The sequence below is a fragment of the Spermophilus citellus genome (genome assembly GCF_964194105.1).
Source record: "Spermophilus citellus genome assembly, chromosome: 2".
NCBI classification, from domain to species: domain Eukaryota; kingdom Metazoa; phylum Chordata; class Mammalia; order Rodentia; family Sciuridae; genus Spermophilus; species Spermophilus citellus.
The window spans coordinates 39,187,983-39,207,386 of record NC_138183.1 but is presented as its reverse complement, the minus strand read 5'-3'; the positions used below and the strand labels follow the sequence as shown (position 1 = coordinate 39,207,386).

At 35.9% G+C, this 19,404-nt stretch overlaps 1 protein-coding gene across 2 annotated transcripts in view; it reads left to right on the top strand.

The window, feature by feature from the left end:
• Nucleotides 1-19,404, top strand: part of UBE2R2 (ubiquitin conjugating enzyme E2 R2) — a 108,846-nt gene that overhangs the window by 61,434 nt on the left and 28,008 nt on the right. The window contains exon 2 of one of the 2 annotated variants that reach the window (XM_081272353.1): nucleotides 14,755-14,841. The exons of the other annotated variant lie outside the window; for it this stretch is intronic. Coding sequence (XP_081128479.1) covers nucleotides 14,755-14,841 — 87 coding nt within the window. The remainder of the gene's footprint in view (nucleotides 1-14,754; nucleotides 14,842-19,404) is intronic. 2 annotated transcript variants of the gene reach the window in all.

The following is a 19,404-nucleotide window of genomic DNA, read 5'->3' as shown; positions in this document are numbered from 1 at the left end:
GTTTTTTAAAAAAATATTTATTTATTTTTATTTATGTATCTTTAGTTTTAGGTGAACACATTAGTTTGTTTTTATGTAGTGCCGAGGATCGAACCCAGTGCCTCATGCATGCTAGGCGAGCACTCTACCATTGAGCCACCACCCCAGCCCCCAAGACAAGCATGTAGTTTTGTCATTCATTCCCTTTGCTTTCAGTAAACCTCATTTTTATACTTTGTTAGAGATTCTGTTTAACCTTTCCAGAATATAAATCTTTAGTCTTCTACAATGTGGGAGCAATCACCTGATTAAAGGACTGAAAGAAGAGATCTGGGTGTTTAAAGTTTTTAACTTTATTTATATATCCTTCCATCCTTTTATTTTCAGCCCCACCTCCCACCTTGACTTTCAGAAGTACTAACTGTTCTCTTCCTAAGCCTTTCCAGTTTTCTCTTACACATGAACTTGTTTCAACCCTTCTTCCGCCATCTCCCACACACTTAGATTTCAACCTTCTGAGGTCTGCTAAATTCCCTTAAAAAAAAAATATTGCACAATTCTTTTTATTTCATTTATTGTCGTCTCCCCTTCTCTTTCTTTCCTCTCCTTTTCTTTCTTTCTTTTCTTTTCTTTTTTGTACCAGGGATTGAATTCAGGGATGCTTAACACTAAACTACATCCTCAGCCATTTTTATTTATTTCGAGACAGGGTCTCAGTTGGCTTTGAACTTGGATCCTTCTCAGCCTCCTGAGTTGCTGGGATTACAGGCATGTACCATCAGACCAGGCCATTCTCTTTATCCTTAATGAGTTTATATGTTGTTGTTTTAAATACTCTCACTTTAATACTAAAAAGTTCTTTTGTCTGTATTTAAATTGAAGTTAGTGTTGACTTAATTTTATATTAGGAAGTGTTGCTTATTTCAATAAGCTATAAATAAAAGTCATATTTTGCCAAGGTAATAATATTTAGCTTTGTGTGCATATGTGTGAAACAACAAAGCTGATTACACTGGCAAAATTGTTACCCTTTTATGCTTTAACTGTATAAAAAATAACATTTTTGAATGGGACATGAACTTTTTTTTGCCTATATATAGGCTACAGAGAATTTGTTGAGAATTTGTTGTTTAGTTTTTCTTTAAGAATAGCTAAATCTGGGCTGTGGTTGTAGCTCAATTGGCACAGTATTTGCTTAGCATATGTAAGGCCCTGGCTTCAATCCTCAGTACCACATAAAAATAAATAGATAAAATAAAGTTATATTTTTTTTCTTTAATCTCTGGTTAGAACATGAAGGTAAAACATCTTCCAGGAGAGTAAAAAGCACTATCTTGTAATAATGGCAAGCCAACCTTTGAATATTACATATTAGACATATATGTACAGGGGTTTGGGGTGCGGGATGAGGAGGGAACTCAGTGGCACTAAATCACTGAGCCACATGACTGGCTCTTTTTAATTTTTTAAATTTTGAAATAGGGTCTCACTAAGATGCTGAAACTGCCTTTGAACATGAGATCCTCCTGCCTCAGTCTCCTAAGCCACTGGGATTTATAGGTGTGTGCCATGGCACCCAGCTCAGATAATTTACACTGGGAGAATTATTGTGTGGCTGGCAGGGAACTGTGGCTTGCTGCTATTATCCAACATCCTGAGAGAGTATGGTACCATATATTGCTGACTCAGAAAAGATCAAAATTTGAAATAAGGTTTCCACTGAATGGGTATTAATCGCCTCCCCTGACCTTTTCTTTCTTTCTTTCTTTCTTTTTTTTTTTTTTTTTATTTCCTACTGGAGATAGAATCCACAGGCACTTTGCCATTGGACATCCCAGCCTTTTTAATTTTTTGAGACAGGGTTTTGCTAAGTTGCCAAGACTGGCTTCAAAAGTGCAATCTTCCTCCCTCAATCTCCCAAATTACTGGGATTATAGGCCACCTATGCTCAGTAGTATTTGCTTTTATACCATTTGAAAGTAGAAAATTTTTAAGGTGTAGTAAGTTAGGAGACCATCTATATGTTGTGAGTTATGGTTCATAGTATAATGAAGATGTTTGAAAACTGTTAAACCTTTGTAAGTTTTTAGTTTCAAAATTATTTTCCAAATTTGTATTGTTACTGTAGTATCTTTTCATGTAATGTGTCTTCGGCAGATTAAGAATGCTCTGATTGCCCCAAACTGACATGCTTGCGTATTTATGAAAACTATGCCGAACTATGAAGGATGGTTTACATTTAAATTTGTTTAGGTTCATTGCTCCCAAATTTATTTTACAATCTCTGTCCTACCTCATAGTTTTAGACCCCTGAGAATATCCTAGTTTAACATTGTAGATCATATATTCAAAGTGAGCACAGGAATGATTTATGATTTTAATGGATTTATAAATTCCTGTGACTTCCTTGATATGATTTTTCTTCCTTCCATCATTATTTTAGAAACATTATTAGCACTAGAATTGTTTTTTCCCCTTGAATAGCTAAAGGTAAAAGTTACATATGTATTTGTGTGGTGTTAGGAGCCTTTAGACTGTGTCTTTGTCTTTGACTTTTTTTCCAGAATGCTTTTGGATTCAATAAACTATATTTTCGTTACTTAAATATATTTTTTATATATATAACTGCATTTTTAGGAAGACACATTTACCATCATTCTGTTAAAAGAAATTTTTGGCTTGAAAAGAAAAGTTTCGTGCTAACCCAAATATAATGAGCTTATTTTCCTTTTGACATCTTAGCCTTTGGTATAAGTCTGTATTGTATCATTCTGTCCTTTCCTCTAATTCCTAGTGGCTTTCCTCTCATATTTTCTATTGATGATTAGGCTACATATGGCAGATAGCTTTTTTGGGGGGAAGATACCAGGGATTGAACTCAAGGGCACTCGACCACTGAGCCACACCTCCAGCCCTATTTTGTATTTTATTTAGAGACAGTCTCACTGAGTTGCTTAGGGCCTCGCTTTTTGATGAGGCTGGCTTTGAACTCTTGATCCTCCTGTCTCAGCCTCCAAAACTACTGGGATTACAGGCGTATGCCACCACCCCTGGCAGCAGATAACTTTTTAGAAGAGTGATAATCCCATATCTTGAGAGAATAGCAAAGCATGTATTTCATACCACTGTACCTCTTTGGCTTGGTAAAAACATTACCGTCAATAACTTTTCATTTGTTCAAACCTTGAATTAGTGTGTATTTAAAATCAGAATTGAGATCTGTGGTTGTATAACATCAAATTTCTATTTTTTGCCTGTTTGGCACGTCTGACACATGTATTTCTTCTTTCCTCGGGGTGGTTTGGTAAAAAAGAACATGAGTTAGCTCAGTCTTAACAAGTTATTTTTCAGTAATTAGTAATGTGATACATCAAGATCTAACAGGCACTCTTCAATTTTGGGTACTGGGTGGGTACTGGGGATTGAACCCAGGGGCAGTTTACCTCTGGGCTGCATCCCCAGCCCTTTTATTTTTATTATTTTGAGACAGTTTCACTAAGTTGTTTAGAACTTCGTTACATTGCTGAGGCTGGCCTGGAATTTGCAGTTCTCTCAGCCTCAGCCTACAGGTTTAGAGGCCTGCACCACTCTGCTCGCAGCCCTCTGCAGTTTTGTTTTGTTTTGTTTTCCAGAGCTGAGAACCAAACTCAGGGCCTTGTGTGTGCTAGGCAAAAGCTCTGCCAATGAGTTAAATCCCTAACCCCTCTCAGCAGTTGTTTTTTTTTTTTTTTTTTTTTTTTGTGTGGGTGGTGTATAAAGATTGAACTCAGGGGAACTCAACCAGTGAGCCACACCCCCAGCCCTATTTTGTATTTTTTTTTAAGGATCTATTTTCTACACCTCAGAAATTGATTTAAAAAAAAAAGATATTTAAGTTACGCTTTGTTACTATTTGACAGTGAACTATGGACTAATGACCACATGTGGTAGCTACTCAGGAGGCTAATGAAGACTGCAGGTACATAACCAGCCTGGGCAAATTAGCAATAGCCTGTCTCAAAGTAAAATAAAATAAAAAGTTTGGGTATATAGCTCAATGGTAGAGTGCTTACCTAACACACACGTAGACCTGAGTTTAATCATCAGTGCCACAAAAAGCAAAAATGAAAAAAAAAATTGATTCATGAAGTAAGGGGTTTAAAATTTTTTCAGTTTATTGTTCTCTAAAGGACTGTCACCAGAGGTATCTGCTTTGGTAATAAAACTTTATTGCTTGTCATTTGGTATGATAAAGTCAAAGAGTTAGAGATTTCTTCCTTTTTTGTTATTACTATAATCTAGAGCTTCCTTTCCTCCCCCCTCCCTCCCTCCCTCCCTTCCTCCCTTCCTTCCTTTTTTTGGTGGGGGATGGTACCAGGGATTGAATTCAGGGGCACTTAACCACTGAGCCACATCCTAGCCCTGTATTTTATTTAGAGGCAGGGTCTCACTGAGTTGCTTAGCTGAAAAGGCTGGTAAGTACCATATTTTTCCTTTTTGGCTTGTTCATATCCTTTGCCTGCTTACTATATACATAGGTTAGTTTTTTTTTAATATGTATATATTTTGAGTTGTAGATGAACACAATACCTTTATTTTATTTATTTATTTTTATATGGTGCTGGGTATTGAACCTAGTGCCTCACACATGCTAGGCAAGCGTTGTACCACTGAGCCACAACCCAGCCCTGATGGGTAGGTTTTTATGCTTTGATTTAGTGTGCATCTTATGTAATTCTTTGTGAGGAGCTTTAAAAATTTACCCCAGTTTGGGTTTGCCTTTAGCCATATTTATGGTATTATTTTATTACACAGAATTGTTCAGTTTCAGTGTTATAAAATTAATTATTTCCTTTAGAGTTTTTAAGCTTTTTGTGTCATTCCTATCAAAAGTACCTAGTAGAAGTGAAGCGTGGTATTCCTGTAAACCCATCTACTCAGTAATTTCAGCTATTTGGGAAGCCAGGCAGGAGGATCACAAATTCAAGACTAACCTCAGCAATTTAGCAAGATCCTGTCTTGAAATAAAATAGAAAGGGCAGGGGATGTAGTTCAGTGGCAGAGCACCTCTTGGTTTTTTTGTTTGTTTGTTTTGTACCAGGAATTGAACCCAGAGGTACTTAACCACTGAGTCACATCCCCAGACTTTTTAAATATTTTATTTAGAAACAGTGTTACGCTGATTTCCTTAGGTCCTCACTAAATTGCTGGAACTGGCTTTGAACTAGTCTCCTGAGCTGCTGGGATTACAGGTGTACTGGGATTACAGGCTACCCTCTGGGTTTAATCTCCAGTACCACCCCTACAAAAAAAGTTCTTACATGAAAAATTTAGAAACAATATACTTATTTATTTTTCTTAATATATTACTTTTTAGACTTGATACATTATCATTTTAAATTTTAGAATTGACATTCTTCTAGCATAGGGACAAACTTGATTAGTAAATTACTATATGGTTTATAAGATTTCAAACGAAAATCAGTGGATCACTGTATTAACCCTTTCCTGCCCTTAACATCTCTCCCCAATTACTTTGAATCATTTCTGTCTTGTATTGTTCCCATATTTCCAAATATCTTTAGGACTGTTTCTCTTTTTTTGTTGTTGTTATTTTGCCTTTTTAGTTTGCTATTAACTATTCAATTTGTACTATGAAAGATGAGAATTTCCCTCATAACACCCCATCCTATAAATACATTAATTAACCCCATATACCATTTTACATTTTCATTTACATGTAGTATTTCATTTCTGCTAGAGTTGATTAACCTTTCCACCTCACATTATTTAGTTTTCTAATGTGCTTATCAGTAATTTATATCTGAATTGTCAGAAATATAAATCTCATCTCAAAATGTTGAAAAACACAAGGTTATTGTACTTTTTAAATTTTTTTGTGGTGCTGGGTATTGAACCCAGGCCCTTGTGCATGTGAGCCAAGCACTCTACCAACTGAGCTGTATCCCCAGCCCCAACACAAGGTTATTATTAATATATATTTTTGGGGGGGTGGAGGGAAAGGGGTTACCAGGGATTGAACTCAGGGGAGCATAACCACTGGGCTACATCCCCAGCCCCTTTTATTTTTTATTCGAGATAGGATCTCTCCAAGTTGCTTAGGGCCTCACTGATTGCTAAAGCTGGCCTCAAGCTTTTGATATTCCTGACTCAGCCTCCTGAGTCACTGGGATTACAGGTGTACACCAATATGCCCAGGAATTTTAAGTCTTTTATTACAATGATAAATTTTGATCTCATCAAAACATGAATACAGTAAGGCACATAAAAGTATATAGATGGGTGAATTTTCACAAATTTTTTGGGGCATGTATTTATGTAGTACCAAGATCATGAAAAAAAGAACATTACTAGCAATATAGAACACTTTCTTGTGCTTCTTTCCGTAACTGTTCTCCCATCCACTGAAATAATCACCATCCTGATTTCTAACAGCATAGATTAGTTTTGCCTTTTTTTGAATTTCATACTGGATTTGTACAATGTGAGTATTTTGTGTCTGGCTTATTTCTCTCAAAGTTGCAATGTGTTTTATTTGTAGTTGTGTAATTGAGGATCACTTATTCTCATTGCTGTTATAGTAATCTATTAAGTAACTAGTTTATTTTATCCATTCTTTTTCAGCTATCCATTTGGGTAGCTTCAAATTTGTCCTTTTGTAACCATAGTAACATAATATCAAGTTTCATCATCTTGTAGCATGTGTCAGAATTTCTGTTTTACAAAATAATATTCTATTCTATGTATACCACATTTTCTTTTTTGGGTTTTTTGTTTTTTTTGTTTTTTTTTTTTTAGAATTTTAATATTTACTTTTAGTTTTTCGGCAGACAAACATCTTTGTTTGTATGTGGTGCTGAGGATCGAACCCGGGCCGCATGCAAGCCAGGCGAGCACGCTACCGCTTGAGCCACATCCCCAGCCCTATACCACATTTTCTTTATGCACTTATCCGTCAATGGACATTCCAGTTGCTTTACCTTTTGGTTGTTGTAGATAAGCTGCCATCAACATGAATGGGAAAATCTCTCTTTGAGGCAAGTGCTCTACTACTGAGCTACACTTTGGCCCCATCATACTCTCTCTCTCTCTTTTTTTTTTTTTTTCATAAGCACATGCAACATATTACATTGCCACCAAGAGTGCACAAGGTTTCCAATTTCTCCATATCCTCTACAATGTTATTTTCTAGTTTTTGTTTTGTTTGTTTAGTGGTTCTGGGGATTGAGCACAGGGCCTTCTGCCTGGTAAATACATACTCTACCACTGAGCTACATCACAGTCCCTGTTTGTTATGAGTGATAGTAGCCATCATAATTGTGAAATATATCTCATTTCCCTAATGATTAGTGATGGTAAGAATCTTCATGTGGGGGCTGGGGATGTGGCTCAAGTGGTAGCGCGCTCGCCTGGCATGCGTGCGGCCCGGGTTCGATCCTCAGCACCACATACAAACAAAGATGTTGTGCCCGCCGAAAAATAAAAAATAAAGATTAAAAAAAATCCTCTCTCTCTCTCTCTCTCTCTCTCTCTCTCTCTGTGTCTCTCACTCTCTCTTTAAAAAAAAAAAAAAAAAAAAAAAAAAAAAAAAAGAATCTTCATGTGCTTATTGACCATTTGTGTATTTTCTTTAAACATCTACTTATGTCCTTTTTCCATTTTGATTTTTTTTAAATCATATTTGCTACTATTTTAATTTTTATGTGTTCTTGTTATTAACCTCTTATTGGGTAGATGACTCACAGGTTGCCTTTTCACTGTTTATAGTTCTTTGCGCCAAAGTTTTAAATTTTTATGAACTTCAGATTTTCTTTAATCAGTTTGGTTTTGGAATTTGTTTCCAAGAAGTCATTGCTGAACTCAGTGTCATGAAGCTCTTCCTTGTTTTTTTCTAAGAAGTTTATAATTTTAGACCTTATATGTAGGTCTTTGAAGTAATTTTTTTTTTGAGAGAGAGAGAGAGAGAATTTTAATATTTATTTTTTAGTTATCGGCGGACACAACATCTTTCTTTGTTTGTATGTGGTGCTGAGGATCGAACCCGGGCTGCACGCATGCCAGGCGAGCGTGCTACCACTTGAGCCACATCCCCAGCCCTGAAGTAATTTTTGTATATGGTCTAAGATAAGGGTCCATATTCAACCTTTTGCAGGTATCACTTATTGAAAATATCGGGTTTTTTCCCCCTATTAAATGGTCTTGGCATTCTTCTTGAAAAATCATTGGACCATATATATGAGGGTTTTTTCCTTGGAATTCTTTTCTATTTCTAAGATGATCCTTATGTCTGTCACTATGCTAGCTCACAGTGTTTTGATTATTGTCGCATTTCTTTTTCTTTTTCTTTTTCTTTTTTTTTTTTTTGAGAGAGAAAATTTTTTTTTTTTAAGAGAGAGTGATAGAGGGAGAGAGTAAGAGAGAATTTTTAATATTTATTTTTTAGTTATCGGCGGACACAACATCGTTTTTTGTATGTGGTGCTGAGGATCGAACCCGGGCCGCACGCATGCCAGAGGAGCGCGCTACCGCTTGAGCCACATCCCCAGCCCGAGAGAGAAAATTTTAATATTTATATTTTAGTTTTCGGCGGACACAACATTTTTGTTTGTATGTGGTGCTGAGGATCGAACCCAGGCCGCACGCATGCCAGGCAAGCGCGCTACTGCTTGAGCCACATCCCCAACCCCAAATTGTCGCATTTCTATAAGTTTTAAAATCAGTATGAGACCTTCAATTTTGTTCTTTTCAAGATTGTTTAGCTACTTAAGTTCCCTGAAGATTCCATTTTTAGGAATTTTAGGATGGATTTTTCTATTTCTGTACAGATCTTGGCATTTTGATAAAGATTGCATTGAATCTATAGATCACTTCAGATACTACTAACATTTAATAATAATGAATTCCAACCCATGAGCTTGAGGATGTCTTAATTTTTATTTCACTTCGGGTAGTTAGCAATAACGAATTTTAACATTAATGAATTCCATCTGGGGATGGTGGTGTTCACCTGTAATCCCAGTGGTTTGGGAGGCTGAAACAAGAGGATCACAAGTTCAAGGCCAGTCTCAGCAATTTAGTGTGGTCCTAAGCAACTTAGTGAGATCCTGTCTCAAAAAATAAAAAGGGCTGAAGGTGTCACTCAGTGGTAAAATGCCTCTGGGTTATATCACCACAAAACAAAACAAAACAAAACAAAACAAAAAAAACAACAGCCTATGAACTTGTCTTCATTTGTGTCTTTTCAAAAAATTTTCAGTATTTCATAGTTTTTAGTGTACAAATCTTTGGTTTCCTTGGTTAAGTTTATTTCTAAATACTTTATCCTTTCTGATGTTATAAATATAATTGTCATATATGTCCGGGCCCCGGCCCCTGCCAGTATTGGGGATTGAACCCAGGGCCTTAAGCATGCTAGGCAAGCACTTTATTTACCACTGAGCTACATCTCCAGCCCTGGGATTGTTTTCTTAAGTTTCTTTTCAGATTCTTGATTAGTGTATAGAAATACGGTCAATATTTATTCATTTATTTATTTTTATATGTATACATACAACATACATACTGGGGGTTGAACCCAGGGGCACTTTACTGCTGAGCTATATCCATATTCCCAGTTCTTTTTACTTTTTATTTTGCTACAGGATTTCACTAAATTGTAGGCTGGCCTTGAACTGGAATTGTTTTGGCTATTGTTTTCTGTGTATGTGTGTGATGTTCTTTACCAGGCTATACTGAGTAATAGAGAAAATAAATCCAAGGAGTCACACTACTGTTAACATGAGTAATTTAGACCCTGAGACACAGTTCAGATTCTTTTTCAAGTAACACCTTAAGTCTTTCACTAATCTGCAAACTTGAAAGTGCTAGTAACACCAAAATAATATCTGTACCATTACTACTATCTGTGTCCTCCCTACAATGTTCAGATCACTTCTAGAATGAGGTTAAAAAAAAAAAAAATCACCAAAGACTCCAGATACCTATTACAAATTTTAAGGCATTTAATTTGTATCTACTAGGTGCCAAGAGATCATTGTGAAAGAAATGCCTATTGCTGGCTGAGATGTTCAGGGAAGGTTTACAATGAAGGATGATGCTTTAGTTAAACTGAGAAGGTAGAAAGACACCATACAAAGGGAAAGGAATGTATAAATAAAAACACACACACATGTAAGCAAAGACAGGAAAAGTAGTAACAAACGCAAGATGTATTTTGAGGCATGTAGGAAGTATTATCAATGAGACTTAGGAAATATAATCAAGGACAAATTGGGATGTGCTGCAGTCTGGCTGGGCACAAATAACCGAGCTGCTTTGGTGATGCACACCTATAATTCCAGCTACTCTAGAGGCTGAGGCAGGAGGATAGCAATTTGAGGTTAGTCTTGGCAACCTAGTGCGAGAGCCTGTCTCAAAATAAAAAAGAAAGGGCCTGGGAACATAGCTCAGTGGTAGAGTATCCCTGGGTATATCCTCAGTATGGAGAGATTATGAGAAGCCAAGTCCACGTCACTTTTGGACAAAATCTTGATGACCTCTGATGTGCAATATTAAAGTAATTTTATCATCCCATTAACTATTCTGATATGAGGTTTGAACAGTAACAAAAATACCTGTATGAATAATGAAATTTATCCCAATTAAAACATACTTTAAATAGCCCTTTTATATACTTTTATTTGAACTTTATAGTCACTTTGCTGAGTTCCATCATATTTATTTACTTGGATAGTAGAGGTACTTAGTGCATAAATATGATTTTGGTAATGGAAAGCATCCTAATACATTTTTTTTTTTTTAAGTAATTGTGCAGGGGCTGGGGTTATGGCTCAGTGGTAGAACTCTAACCTTTCACATGCAAAGCCCTGGGTTCAGTCCTCAGCACCACATAAAAATAAATAAATAAAATAAAATTATAAAAAAAAATTGCAATTGTGTATCCGTCAACTTTTTTTTAATATTTATTTTTTAGTTTTCGGTGGACACAACATCTTTATTTTTATTTTTATGTGGTGCTGAGGATCGAACCCAGCGCCCTGCGCATGCCAGGCGAGCGTACTACCGCTTGAGCCACATCCTCAGCCTGAATTCAGCTTTTTCTCTTTCTTCTGTCCTTCCGTCCTCCCTCCCTCCCTCCCTCCCTCCCTTTTTTGCTCTTTCTACAACGTTTAAAAATTTCCATAACCAGGGGGATGGTGACACTCAGCCCTATTTTATATTTTATTTAAAGACAGGGTCTCACTGAGTTGCTTAGTGGTTTGCTTTTATTGAGGATGGCTTTGAACTCATGATCAGCCTACAGGGCCGCTGGGATTACAGGGGAGTGTCACCATCCCCCTGGTTATGGAAATTTTTAAACGTAGAAAGCAAACCACTAAACAACTCAGTGAGACCCCATCTTTAAATAAAATATAAAATAGGGCTGGGGATGTGGCTCAGTGGTTGAGTGTCCCTGAGTTCCAATCCCGGTACAAACACCCCCACCTCACCCTCCAAAAAATAATAATTCCAATATGAAAGTAGAGGGCTGGAGTTGTGCTTGGTGGCCTAGCATGTGTGAGACACTGGATTTGATTTTCAACACTGCAAATAAATAAATAAAATAAAGGTCTGTTGACAACTTTTAAAAAATAAAAAAAGAAAAAGTAGAAATTGGAGTATATTAAACTATTATGTACCTGTCACAGTTTCCATAACAAACTCCTTGCAAATCTTGTTTTTATCCATACCCTGTACACCCAAAGCCTCACATTATTTCAGATATCCTGTAATTTCATTTATGAATATTTTAGAATGCTTATTTATTTATTTATTTGTTTGTTTATTGCTGGGGATTGAACCCAGGGGCACTTAATCACTGAGGCACATCTCCAGCCCTTTTTGTATTTTATTTAGAGACAGAGCCTATCTAAGTTGCTTAGGGCCTTGCTAAATTGCCAAAGCTCTTCTCCAACTTGTGATCCCCCTGGCTAGTTTTTGAAAACTAACTGTAATACAATTAGCTAAAAAAAATTTAATTTTCCTTAGTCGCCAGTCAGTGCTTTAATTTCTTTTGCTCTCATTAAATTTGTAATCTATTCAAGTCATTTTGATTATTATTAGGATTGGGAATGAATGAGGACAAGTGTTCTGATTAAGCTTGAAGATTTTCTCCTTTTACTTTTGGAAAATATTTTAGTAAACTGTCTTTTAAAATTTGTATCCTTATGATAACGTTCCTTGTTTGTTGTTGTTTCTCTGGTATTGAGGATTGAACCCATGGGCACCTAAGGCACTTAACCATTGAGCCACATTCCTAGTCTTTTTACGTTTTATTGTGAGACAGGTCTTTTTAAGTTACTTAGGATCTCACTAAGTTGCTGAGGCTGACCTGGAACTTGCAATCCTCCTGCCTCAACCTCCCAAATAGTTGCGATTGTAGCTTGTGCCATCTTGCCCCTTATGATAACTTTCTAGTCATTGTTTTTTCACTATTTCATACAAAAAGGAAATTGAGGTCTAGAGATTTAAGTGATTTGCCAAAGGTAGAGGACTGGAAAAGAATACCAGGGCCAGAACTCAGGGGTACAGAATCCAGTGTCATCATTTTTCTTCTTGCTTCTCTTCCCCCTTCCTCCATTGAAATGTTATAAGACACTTAATGCTTTCCTTCAATACTTTGAAATGTTCAAAATAGTCTTTCAAAGTCTTTGTTAGTAAATTCAGCATTGGGACCTTTGCTTTATACTGATTGTTTTTTCTTGTTTATGAACTACGTTTTGTTTCTTTTTTTATGACTTGTAATACTTTAAAAAATGTTTTTTTCAGTTTTTGATAGACCTTTATTTTATTTACTTGTATGCGGTGCTGAGATTGAACCTAGTGCCTCAAACATGCCAGGCAAGTGCACTAGTGCTGAGCCCCAGCCTCAACCTGTAATACTCTTTTATTGGATATTTAAATAATATAATTTGACAGTTGTAGATATTAGAGTGTTCCCTTCCTCAAGTTTGTTTTTTGTTACTGTTGAAATTGCTTGTTTAGTGACTTTATTTTAGACTAATTTTATAATACCTCTATTTTTTCTTATAGCCAGTGAATTCTTTATTCTGTCAGCTAGTGATTATACAGATTTCCTTAATTTGCTGGAATCAGTGGATTACCTGGGCTTTGTGAAGAGGCTGTCTGTGTTGTGTGTTGGAGCATGCCTTTTAACATACAGCCAAACTATTGCAGACTCTACCTTAGCTTTCACTTCCTATTTGCGCATAAGTCATAGATGTGAGCTTGAGACCTTCCCAAGTTGTTCCTGAGCATATGTAGAGCCTTAAGAATGTACCTATAAACATTGGCATGGTCTTCTAGATCTGTAGAAACTTGTCAGAGCTTTACAAATGATATGTACTCCAATTTTTTTCTTTCTTTCTTTTTCTTTTAAGATACCTTTCTTTTTTTAATATTTATTTTTTAGTTGTAGTTGGGCACAATATCTTTATTTATTTTTATGTGGTACTGAGGATCGAACCCAGGACCTCACCTGTGCTAGGGGAGCACTCAGCCACAACCCCAGCCCCCAATTATTTCTTTTTCCTCAGTGTGTTTTATTGTCCTCCCACGCCCAACTCAGGTAGCTTTGAAGTTAAACAATCATGTGCCTCCAGGGAAAATGTTTTCTTATTGTTCAAGTTCCAATCTAGATTATCTAGTTCCATCTAGATTATCAGTAGCTGTGTCTAATAATAACAGTTCCCTGGGGATAGTAAAGTTTAAGGAACTTCCAGGTCATAGTGTTTTCTTCTATGCCTGTTAGGTTTGAATATGAGTTTTTTTTTTGGGGGGGGGGGCGGGGGGTACTCAGGGATTGAACTCAGGGGCACTTGACCACTGAGCCACAGTCCTAGTGCTATTTTGTAGTTTCTTTAGAGAAACTAAAGTTGCTTAGCACCTTGCCATTGCTGAGGCTGGCTTTGAACTCAAAATCCTCCTGTCTCAGCCTCTTGAGCCACTGGGAGGTATTTGGTTTAAGGCTACTGCAGAGCTATAGTATTGAACTAGGCAGAATTAAACTTAGAAAGCTTGTTGTTCTTATTGTGCCTTAGACATTTTCATTGAATATATACTCTCTGAATTGCTACAAGCTTTTGGTTGTCTTCTAGAATTCTGAAAACATTGATTCTTACAATTTTGGGCAATTTTCTCATTTCTTCTGTACAAGAGAGAATTTTCAAGGGTCATTTTTCAGAATTCCCTGCTATTTTAAATGAGAATCTTTCCACGGACATTTGCTCTGATAGTATTTATGATAGCCAAAGAGTAAGAAAACAGTCTAATGCCCCCAAATCAGAAAATATTTTTTAAAAATGATTCATCTAGATGAAATAATATGTTAATACTAACAACTTATGACATGAAAGGATACTTAGATATAGGTAATAAAAAGCAGAGTACAAAATAGGGTATGTTCAAATATTTAAAGATGAATTTTATAAGGAAAGGAACTACATCAAGATGTTCCATTTATTTTTATCACCCTATGAATTAAGAATTATAATAGCTGTAAATGGCTATGAACTTTGATTTAACATAGTCATTTATAAATATTTGAAGGCATGCTTTGAGAACATGCTCGTAACCCTATGGCACTGGGGGATAATATAGTATAAATGAGTTGTTTTATTCTTAGGTTTGTATTCTATAGAAAGAAGCTTTGATTCTGTGTGGTGTAATTGGGTAAATTATTAGGCAGATGAATAACTTGTCTCATTTATTAGCATTTATTTTTTTTTTCCTTTACAGGCACATATTAAATTTCCTATTGACTACCCATATTCACCACCTACCTTCAGATTCTTGACCAAAATGTGGCACCCCAACATTTATGAGGTAAGAGATGTTCATCATGTATTTCTCTGCATATTTATTTCCCATATTAATACTTTTAAAAATAGCCTGTTGGGCTGGGGTTGTAGCTTAGTGGTAGAGCATGTACTTAGCATGCTTGAGGCCCTTGGTTCAATCCTCAGCAACACATGCGCGCGCGCGCGCACACACACACACACACACACTGTATATCTCTGTATGTCGTGATGGTAGTGCTGTAGCTACAGAGAAGTGTTCATGATTTTTCACTTTTATTTAGGAGTCTCTGATTTAATTATTTTAAAATTGAGGGTAGTTTTATAATAGCCCGTGTATATTCAAGTTAAGATTGAGGCTTGAAATCTTCCCAGCTGGTTGCTAAAGATTATTATGCACATGTGTTAACATTTGCATTTTTTAAATTTAATAGATAAAGTAATACAAATTTATTTGTGTACTTATCCTCTAACTTTACAGCAAGGGTCACCTGTTGCTATGTCAGAGATTCAGCTTTTTGGGGGGATTTATCCTACTACATTTGGACTGGTCTCCTTTCAGGAGTTGCTGCTGAGCATTTGAGAGCCTCTTTTGGAATAAATCCAAGGTGAGGTTATTCTGTTGGACAAGTCAACATGCCTGAAGGAAGTATTTCTAGTTTTGTTGATTGAAACATACCTAGCTTTGGGCTAATTCATGAGGATGTTAGAATAATGCATTAGCACTTTTGAGCAGAATTATTATTTTCTACAGTCTGCTTTTTTGTAAGATATCTTCAGTTTTCTTTGCTTTTTCACACAGGACAAACTAGTGCTGAAAGGTAATGTAGTTTTCTTGCCAGAAATTAGCTCCCATAATATTGTTTCTTCTTTTTTAGTACTTAGCATAATCATAATTCAGTGATTCTACTGTCCTGTGTATCAAAGTTATTCTGTTGTAGGGAAGGGTCTGTAGAAATAACTCATTGTTTCATGAATTTAAATTGAATTCAATATTCACAGAAGTATTTTGGTATTTATCTTAGTCTATCTGGGCTGCTACAACAAAGTATCTTAGACTGAGGAATTTATAACCAACAGAAATTTATTGTTCACAGTGCTTGAAACCTAGGAAGTCCAAGATAAGCCATCAACAGATTTGGTGTCTTGTGAAGCTCTTGCAACTATAGTAACAATAACAAAAGCTACACAGTATAGATAGGCTTAAGGTAGCAAGGGAAAAGTGAGGACCAGCCTTTTGTCTTGCTATCAAGAACAAAACCTTAAAGTCATATACTAATTTATTCCTATCACAGTTATCTGAGACCTCTCTTAAAAAAGACATAAAACCAGAAAAAGGACTCAAAGCTCTAAAGAAGGTGTAGTTGTTAATTAAATTCCTTTTAGTCTTTCACAACTTAAGCTATTGACTTCTCTCAAGAGTTAGCATTAGATGGTGATATTTAAAAATACCTTTTGCCTGGCACAGTAGCGTATGCCTGTAATCTCAGTGACTCAGGAGCCTGAGGCAGGAAGATTGAAAGTTTGAAGCCAGCCTCAGCACCTTAGCCAAGACCCTATTTCAAAATAAAAAATAAAAAGCTAGGGATGTAACTCAGTGGTAAAGCAGCCATGAGTTCAATTCCCAGTACCAAATTTTAAAAATATGTATGTATAGAATATAATATTCATAATAATTTTTTTCTCCAATAAAGTACATGCATTTCCATACCTTTTTTTTTTTTTTTTTTTAAATAATGGGGATTTAATTCCTGGGCACCTTATCACTGAGCTGTATCCCAGCCCTTTTGATTTTTTTAAATTTGGAGACAGTCCTGCTAAATTGCCTAGAGCCTCACTAAATTGTTGAGGCTGGCCTTGAACTGCGATCCTCGATCCTCTATCTCAGCCTTCTGAGGGCTTGGGATTATAGGTATGCACCATCATGCTTGGCCATTTTTTTTTTTTTTAAGAGAATGAGAGAGAGAATTTTTTTAATATTTATTTTTTAATTTTCTGCGGACACAACATCTTTGTATGTGGTGCTGAGGATCGAACCTGGGCCGCATGCATGCCAGGCGTGCGCGCTACCACTTGAGCCACATCCCCAGCCCCTAATTTTTTGTTTTTAATGAAGCAATAGATCATAATTAGAAATAAAATTTGAAGCTGGATATAGTGGCACACGCCTATAATCCCAGCTATTTGGGAGGCTGAGGCAGAAGGATTCAAGGCCAGCCTCAGTAATTTAAGAGAGACTTTGTCTCTTAAATTTCAAAAGGGCTGGTGTAGGTACTAAGTGGTAGAGCCCCTTGGGTTCAATCCTTTACCAAAGAAAAATTTTATATATAGTCAAAAGCATCATAAGTGACTGTAATCACATGATTGGCTGTACTCTGGGAAATGATATTAGAATGATATTTTTTGAGCCAGTGTCAATATTCTACAAATCTGGGATTAATGGTTCTTGGCCAAAGGTATGCTCTTGAGTTGCTTTCTTCTTACCCATGATATAAACAATGGACCTTGATATCAAATTGCTAGTCACTAAATTACATACTGCAAGGATATTTGTATCTGAGGAGGGAGTGTGAAACAATTGTCAACAACAAAACAAATACAAAAGCACAATCCAATTTAAATTCTAAAATATATGAATTGATGAATTAGTTTTTGGCAAGTTAACAAACATTTAAAAATGAATATTATAAAGATTGTTATCAATAGAAAATAGATCAATTGTTACATTAAGTTTTTTGGGGGGTGTGGGTATGTGTGATGGTGGGGATTGAACTCACAGCTTTTGTGTATGTGAGGCAAGCACTCTGAGAACTGACCTATATCCCCAGCCCTACATCTAGTTTTAAAAATCAGGAACTTTGGTTATAATTTGTTAAACACTTCAGTTCAAAAAATTGTAAATACTACTCTTTGAATGAATTTAATTATTTAAAAATTTCCCGTATCATTACTGTGTCTTTGAAATTTATGATTAATCAAGGGAAAAAAAGAAAGGAAGGAATTTAATATGAATTTTCTATATGACTATATTGCACAATCCATTCTCTGCTTTGCAGTATATTAAGTGAGTTTTTAAAAGTAATAGTTTGCTGTTACATATTATTGTGAGTTCAAAAGTGGATGATCAGTGGGTCTCATTTGCTTCACAAACCGTATTAAAATCACATATTCACATACATTTCACTGAAAACCTCACAGATAAGGGAACTCAAAGTCTCACTGCTCATTGTATTAAAAAAAAAATTTTAATAGTGGACTTTATTTTTCAGAGCAGTTTTTGGTTCAGTGCAAAACAGTGAAAGTATACAAAAGTATTTAATATTTAATGATCCTTTTAGTACTAGGGTGTATAAAACAGTATAGAGCTTTCCTTCAAAAATATAAAGATCTACATATTTTTGAAGTACTGTACAAATCATTTCTCCTGTATAATGCTTATAAATAAATGTCACTTACATAGTCACAAAATAAAGCTTATAATGTAATAAGATATTGTACCTCAGACTACCTGGTAATCCATATGAAAATATTTTGCTATTTTACATTAGCCTTTAATTCTGGAGAATGACTCTTGATTCTTTACCCAGTTGACTCTATACTAATCTCTATAGCCCCCCACAGTGTAAGGGTATTCTAATTTGACTATTCCAGTAGCATCCAGCCAGTTTGTGTGTGTGCGTGTGTGTGTCTGTGTCTTTTAATGTATTTTATATTTATATACACACACATATATACTTTTTAGTTGTAAATGGACACAATACTTTTATTGTATTTATTTATTTGGTGCTAAGGATTGAACCAAATCAATCCTCACATGGGCTAGACAAGCACTCTACCACTGAGCTACAACCCTAGCCCAGGGCATTTTGTTCTTATTTATTTATGTATATATGTGCTAGAGTTTGAACTCAGAGCTTTGTGCATCTTAAGCAGCATCTGTTACTGAGCTATACCATACCCTGACTGTGGACATGGATTTTTAAGTATTAATTGATTTAATAATAGTTTAAAAATAGACCTTATTATTTTAATATGCTTTTTCTAAAGTGTTGTCCTTTTTTTTTTTTTTGGTACTGGGGATTGAAGTCACAGGCACTTGACCACTGAACCGTATCCCCAGCCCTATTTTGCATTTTATTTAGAGACAAGGTCTCACTGAGTTGCTTAGTGCCTCACTTTTGCTCAGGCTGGCTTTGAACTCACGATCCTCCTGGCTCAGCCTCTAGAGCCACTGAGATTATAGGCTTATGACACTGCACCTGGCCTAAAACATGTTCTTTTAGTCACTTGTGGCTAAAAATATAGATGGGTGGCCTAGATGCTACTAATTCATTTACTCAGTCTTTGTGCCCTCATTGTGATATGGAGAGTGAGAGCTAGTTCTCTATTGTCTCTTATTCTAAGGGCACTAATCTCATTAGACCAGGGCTTTACTTTTATGTTCTCATCTAACCCCAAATAAATTTTGAATTCAAAAATCACATAGGGGGCAAGAACCTAACATATGAATTTGTGGGGAGTATACAAATACTCATTTCATAACGTCAGATAAACTGTATGACACCTAAATTTCCTAAGAATTTGCAGTGTT